Below are 7,180 nucleotides of genomic sequence, written 5' to 3'. Positions count from 1 at the left end.
ATTTTAGTCTAATCAAGTGAGGGATGGGGATGAGGGCCATTCAAATGGAATGAGCCTTGGATGCATACCACCAGCTGGCTAGATCTGTGGTCTTGACCCCACTGCCCCACAGTTTCCTTCTCTTTGAGGTGAGAAAGACAAATGTAGATGCAGGAAATTGCAGCTCCGGCTTGGACACTGGATACTTGTCCACATTTTCCTCAGCTTAAGGATAAACCACCTCACTAGGAAGGGCATCCCCAGACACATGAAAGAACTTGGTGTAAAACAGTAAGTCTTTGGGTGGAAAATTGGGGTTTTTGACAGTTCAAGGTAGGGTCTTCTAATCTTACCTAATTTTTGCCCCTAACTTTCGGGTTTTAGAATTGAATTAAGAACAGTGTAATGTATAAAACCAAGAAGCGTGTTGAAATTGCTCTTCTGAAAAGGCATGGCCTTGGATTTTTGAGAGGAGCCTGAAACCCCCCCCCCCCCCAGAAGCCTCTAATGAGACAAATGTCTGAAAAAGGAAGGGGCTGACCCACGAAACCCTTGTCTCCCAGTCTTCTATTCAGAGAACATGCGCCACTTTGCTCTCACTTTACTCTCCGGAGCGGGGGGGGGGGGGGGGGGGGGGGAGGGGGGGGGGGTTGGAACTTGGCTTTCTACAGGAATGGCCCCGACCTTGATAGTTTCTTTGTTACTCTTAAGACGAAGAACTCGCGTTGCATTGCAGGCTGTGATAAAGCATGTCAGGGGCCGAGCACATACGTTTGTGTAGGGGTGGGGTGGGGTGTGTGTGTGTGTTTTAAAGTCGAGAAAGAAAAAAATCATTCATGGACAATCCCGGTGGCCAGTCAGAAAGGTGAGGGACTGGGACTTTGAAAGGGTTCACACTCCGCGCTGTAACTTCCTTGCCTTCCCTCCGCACTGCTTCAGGGCAGACGGTTCATTTGACTTCTTTTGTATCAGGTTTTATTGCTCCGAACCCCTAGGGTCTCGATTTGCTCTCCGAAGAAACGTGCCCCACCGAGCCGCTCTCCGAGACAGCCCCTCTGTGTCCCCGCTTCTTTCTCCGGGCGGGGTCAAGGCGGGGAGGCGAGACAGGTCGCAGGCTCGCGCGCCCCGAGCCTCCGCGAAGGGTCTGGAACGCCTGGCACGTACGGCGTCGGCTCCCAACCCCACCGGCGCACTGCGCGCCAACTCTACAGGAGGCCTAGAAAGGTACCGCGAGGAGAGAAGACGCGGCGGAACTCGGGCGGGAGGCCGGCGCGCGCCGGGATCTGGGGTTGGCGAAGGCGCCCACCCGACTGCCCAGGCTGCCGGCCGGGTCTGCGCCCAAGGAGGAGCGGGCTCCGCTCGCAATCCTCTCCGCAGCCTGCGCCGGCGACGCGCCCCCACGGGGACATTTTGCGGCCGCGCGAACACGCCCCGCGCCGCGCCCCAGCCGCCCGGCGAGAGGGCCGGGCTCTGCGCCGCGCGCGGGGACAGGGGGCGGGCGCGGAGGGCCGCAGGTGCCCCCGGAGCCCCGCACTCGGCAGGTACTCGTCAGAAGAGCGGACGCGGAGGGACGCCAGGGGCCCCGGGCCGCGCGGGCCCCGCCTCCTCCTCGCCCCAGGAGCTCCCACTGGGAGGAGAGCCTCCCCGGCCCCCGCGCCGCCGACGACGCCTCCCGGCCCCCTCCCCGCCGGCACCCCGCACTCCGTGATTGGCTGGCGCCGCGGGTCCCTGGCACGCGCCTGTGGATGTAGTTATAAGAATCCTCGCGTGCCGGCCCACAGCTCCAGCAGGTCGGCCATAGCCCTCCCCGGAGCAGCGCGGGCGCCGACCAGAGTCCAGCGGCCGCGGACACTCCAGGGAAGCCCGGGGCGCGAAGCGGGCGGCCAGTCCTCCCTGCCTCTCGCTCACCGCCCACACCCCCGCCCCGGGAGGGAGAGGGCCTCCTTGCGAGCAAGAACCGCGCCGTCCAACTTCCAGACACCCCCCGGAGGCCCTTGGGCCCCTCAGGCCCGCAGCGGCGCGGAGCATGGACGCGGTGCTGCTAGAGCACTTCCCCGGGGGCTTGGACGCCTTCCCGTCTCCTTACTTTGACGAGGAGGACTTCTTCACCGACCAGTCCTCTCGGGACCCTCTGGAGGACGGCGATGAGCTGCTGGCGGACGAGCAGGCCGAGGTGGAGTTCCTCAGCCACCAGCTGCACGAGTACTGCTACCGCGACGGGGCGTGCCTGCTGCTGCAGCCCGCGCCTCCGGCGGCCCCGCACGCGCTCGCCCCGCCGCCCTTGGGGGGTCCGGGCGAGCCGGAGGAAGGCGGCGGCGGCTACTGCTGCGAGGCAGGGGCGCCCCCCGGCGGCTTCCCCTACTCGCCCGGCTCCCCGCCCTCGTGCCTGGCCTACCCGTGCGCGGGGGCGACCGTGCTGTCCCCCGGGGCTCGGCTGCGCGGCCTGAGCGGGGCGGCGGCGGCGGCAGCGGCGCGGCGGCGGCGGCGGGTGCGCTCCGAGGCGGAGCTGCAGCAGCTGCGGCAGGCGGCCAACGTGCGCGAGCGGCGGCGCATGCAGTCCATCAACGACGCCTTCGAAGGGCTGCGCTCGCACATCCCCACGCTGCCCTACGAGAAGCGCCTCTCCAAGGTGGACACGCTGCGCCTGGCCATCGGCTACATCAACTTCCTCAGCGAGCTTGTGCAGGCCGACCTACCACTGCGCGGCGGCGGCGCGGGCGGCGGCGGGGGGCCGGGCGGCGGCGGGCGCCTGGGCGGGGACAGCCCGGGCAGCCAGGCCCAGAAGGTCATCATCTGCCATCGGGGCACCCGTAAGTGCGTCCGCAGTCCAGCTCAGGGAGACGGGGACGGGCACGGGAAGGTCCGGGAGGGGCTGGGTGCCTACTGACGGACGGATAGACTGTCCGTGGGCACCGGCGACCTTGAACACGCGTTGGCGTTTCGCAGGTTGTTTCCGCCCCTTGACCGCGGCTGGGAGGGCGTGCGTCCCCGACCGACTTGCAGCTCCCGGGATTCCGGGGAGGGGGCGCTGGGGGCTGGAGGAAGAGGGTTCGTTCTAATGTGACTTAAGACGTCTGTTCTGTCGAGGCGCCCGGGGAGGGGGAGGATCCTAAAGGACCGGAGGACCCCGCTGGGAATCGAGTTGGACGTTCACGGTCTGTTTTCTCTTATCACCTCCTCAGGGTCTCCCTCCCCCAGCGACCCGGATTATGGCCTCCCTCCCCTTGCAGGACATTCCCTCTCATGGACTGATGAAAAGCAACTCAAAGAACAAAATATTATCCGAACAGCTAAAGTGTGGACCCCAGAGGACCCCAGAAAACTCAACAGCAAATCTTCCTTCAACAACATAGAAAACGAACCGCCCTTTGAGTTTGTGTCCTGAGAAGTCCCAGACCCTCCCGAGGATCTGATTATGTCTCTGTGCATATTGTACATGTAAATATCTATAATGTAATTTAAGAATCACATTTTTCTAATGGCAATCAACTGTTTGTTATTTATCTATTTATTATCCTGTCGAGTTAATGAAATAGACGATCTCTTTTTAAGTATATAATTTATATAATTTATCCTGATTTTCTAAAAAGTATGCAATAGCCTATGATTCCCCCCCGGCACCTTTGGCAGAACTCTGCGTTGTTGGAAGAACTCTGGCCAGAAAACGTCATGCTAATTTATTGCCAGATATGGTTTATTTCTAAGCGATGTTAATAAATGCTATTTACACCTTTTTCTAAAAGTTTTTTGCTTAATACATGATGGGGATAGCTGTTTTTTTTTTAATAGAATTAACTTAGTCTGTAAAAGATAACTGAATCAGACATGCAAAATGTAGCTATCTAGTAAGAAACCACATTTTAATTCGATTTATCTGAAAGTGGGTGGGTACGGCTTCTCTGCCTTTTGGTTAAGATCTAGTGAAAATGGGTGGGTTAGGGGGTTAGGCCCCACGTCTCGAAGAGCGCCCTTCATCTCCATTCCCTGCCCTAAATAGTAACTTTGGCCTGTATTTTTATCCTGTCCTCCAAACACCCTATAGAGGCAAATAAGTCATGGTGTATTTATTATTCCCATTTTTCAGAGGGAAAGCTAGGGCTCAGAGACGAATATTTGACTTATCCAAGGTCACCCCTACCCTCTCTAAGCATTGTGTTTGAGGTGAGTTGGTTGCAGTGGGAAGAGTTTCCGGGCTGGCCAAGGGAAGGGGGGTGGTCATCGTGCTTCCACGGACGGGTTGGAGAGAAAGGGCTGCTCTTGAGCTTGCCTTATGGCCCATCCCTTCTGCTAGTTTCAGCATCAAGTATGCGGGTCTCAGAGTAGTCCTCTCAAAGGAGATGGGGTAGAGGACTGTGCTGAGGCCGGGAGACCCCTCGGATGCCTCCCAACAAAAGCCAGGGTCCTCTCGGTAAGGCAAGGAGACCGGCCGCTGTTTCGCCACTTGTGCAACGGAGTTATTTTTTAAATTGACTTCGTTTTGTCTACAACAGAATCTCGTCTTCCTTGGCAAGCAGCCTAGGAAGAAGGCGAGTCTCGAGAGGAGGGAGCAGGGCCGCCCCCTAGCGAAGGGGAGAGGCGCGAGGGCGCGGCCCGAGGCGCTCCCCCGGGAAGCCCTGGAAACCCGGGCTGCCGCTGGTGTCCTACGAGGCTGCCCGATTGTGGCCCCGGGGCCCCGCGCGCGCTGCCGGCGCGCCTCTTCTAGCTGAGTCACGGCCCCCGCGCCGCGCAGGCCGGGCCAAGGCGAGAGGTCGTTCCGTCGCCCCGCGGCAGCGGTTTGGTTAGCCAAGGTACAGTCGCGAATCTCCCCCGGTACCCACGGCCCTGCCGCAGGACAATATGTCGGCAGCATGCTAATTGCTTTAACCTAGTTTCAGACCCACCGAGGGGTTCCTCGCGCGCCGCGGGTGCCATGGACCTCGTCCAAGTGCAATTAAAGCGAGGCCGCGAGCCCGACCCCGAAGCGCGGACTGGCCAGACACGCGGAGATTCTGGGTCGAGAAGCTCCCAGGCGGCCCTTGGCCATGGACACTCTCACCCTTTTCAGCCTTCGCAGCTTCTCCCGGCCCTCCCCCCTGAAAGATGGAGATTTCACACTGGAGACAGAATTTGGGAAGGAGAGAAAATAATTCGATTTTGTCCTGTAATAGAGTCCCATTAAACATGAAAGTTGCTTTGGCACAAATGCTTCTATCAGGCATGTAATCTCATTACACTCATTAGAAAGTCAAATGTTAGGCAGACTTCAACTTAATTATAACTTATGTAAGTATTGTACCATATTCTTCTCCTGTGTAGACCCGCGTTTCAACTGGGTTGGGTAATGGGGCACTCCGCAGTTAAAACACTACAATCATTGTGATGTGGCACCTTTTATTTTGCGTGCCACTTTTTTTTTTTTTTTTTTTTTTTTTGTGATTCAATGACTCAACACATCCTTTAGTGCGGTGCAGATGAAGCGGAAGAGCCGGGCTGAGCGTGTAAAACACCAGGGTCTCTATCTTGTCACTCTTCTGTCCTGACTTGGCAAGTCCCTTTAAACACAACCTTCAAAGAGACTGACAGCTTCTTTTTATTTACTCATAATCCATTCATTCTAGTGTAGCAATTCTTAAAAAAAAAAAAAAAAAAAACAAACTGCAGCCTTAAAAGCTGAACAAACGTATCATTTCAGAGTCTCCTTTGGCCTCAGAGAGGCCCGAGCTGCGCTTGGTGCCGGAGCGGTTCTCCTTGTGGCCGGGCCAGGCTGGAGAGCCTCTGGCCTGGGGCAGCTCTGGCCAGGAAATACAGCCTGGCATTGGAAAGATCAGTGTGGGGGCAGTCTGAGTGACAGTATCCAGCCGGCCTAAGTCCACACGTTTCTTCCAACTTAAAAAAAAAAAAAAGGAAGAAAGAAAGAAAAAGAGAAAGTTCTGTATGAAAATAATTGAATAAGCCAGACTCCTGGATGGCTATGCAGACACTTTGCTGGGCCTTGATCTTCTGAACACCCACCAGCCCCAGGTTGAATCCCAGCCTGGGACCACCAGGGGAAAGAGGTTCAAGTCCTCACTGGCTGCCTTGGTCCATTTAGCATAATAAAGAGGCTACAAACCCAGAACCCGGTACATTTTTGGATCTCTACTGGCGAGCTGGCTAAGTCTTTGCCCAGTGGTCTAGACTCCAGTGAGGGACTGCCTTGGGAGGAGGGAGTACTGGAGAGGGTTGGCTGAAGTCTTCTGAGAAGAGAATTTGGGTGAGGTGCCCTCCCTTCCCCCAGCACCTTGCCCCTCCCACCAAATATATATATTCAATGCCAGTCCATCCTGCTGGTCTCTGTCCTAGGTTGCACAGCCACTAGGCCTCGGTGGCCTCAGAGTGCCAGGGGCCGTGCTCAGTAAAAGTCCCTTCTGCTCATCCCTCTTTCTCCCCTACATTTCCAGTGGGCATTAGGGTCAGAGTTCTCATTGCCTTAAAAGTTATTACACATCAGGGGCGCCTGGGTGGCTCAGTGGGTTAAGCCGCTGCCTTCAGCTCGGGTCATGATCTCAGGGTCCTGGGATCGAGTCCCACATCGGGCTGTCTGCTCAGCAGGAAGCCTGCTTCCCTCTCTCTCTCTCTCTCTCTCTCTCTCTGCCTTCCTCTCCGTCTACTTGTGATCTCTCTCTGTCAAATAAATAAATAAAATCTTTAAAAAAAAACAAGTTATTACACATCATGAAAAGATGGCTTTCTCTTTTCAGAGGCCGGAAGCCTGAGGCATCATACTTCTCCCCTTCCATTTCTCATCAGAAAATTCTTAGTTCTGACATGAGGTGGGGCAGGGTGGCTTCTGAGGGGAGGTCTAGGGAGACCAGCAGAGGAGAGGGGAGCCACTTCCCCATCCTGAGCCTGGTGGCCTCTGGGATGGAGCCCCCTTGTGGAGCTTCTTCCTTCCTTGTGGAGGAGACACTGTAGCTTAATGAAAAGCCCTCATAAAAAGTCGAATTCTGGAACCTGGAGGTCCTGTAAGACAGAAGAAGTAGGTGGGAAAGACAGCAAGTCTCCTACCCCAGGGTGGGAGCAGAGCGCACAAAGAGCCTGGTGGGAACTCCTGTGAAATCGGCTGTGGGTGATTCCCAGGACTGCTCATCTGCCAGTAACCGGGATTAACGCCCCTCCACAGAGAGGGTGTGAAGCCTCTTAAATCCATAAACTCATCCCATTTCCATTAATGGGCCTCTGC

General features: G+C 56.7%; 1 protein-coding gene across 1 annotated transcript; it reads left to right on the top strand.

Moving 5' to 3' along the window:
• The first annotated feature begins 1,850 nt into the window (after nt 1–1,850).
• On the top strand, nt 1,851–3,675 carry PTF1A (pancreas associated transcription factor 1a). The gene is made up of 2 exons (XM_047743298.1): nt 1,851–2,789; nt 3,162–3,675. The coding sequence occupies exons 1-2, from the start codon at nt 2,006–2,008 to the stop codon at nt 3,362–3,364; spliced, it is 987 nt and encodes a 328-aa protein (XP_047599254.1). The 5' UTR covers nt 1,851–2,005; the 3' UTR covers nt 3,365–3,675.
• The last annotated feature ends 3,505 nt before the right edge of the window (nt 3,676–7,180 follow it).

This window comes from Lutra lutra, chromosome 8, assembly GCF_902655055.1.
Source record: "Lutra lutra chromosome 8, mLutLut1.2, whole genome shotgun sequence".
Classification (NCBI taxonomy): domain Eukaryota; kingdom Metazoa; phylum Chordata; class Mammalia; order Carnivora; family Mustelidae; genus Lutra; species Lutra lutra.
Note: the sequence above shows the minus strand (reverse complement) of the source record. Positions and strands in the feature narration are given on the sequence as shown.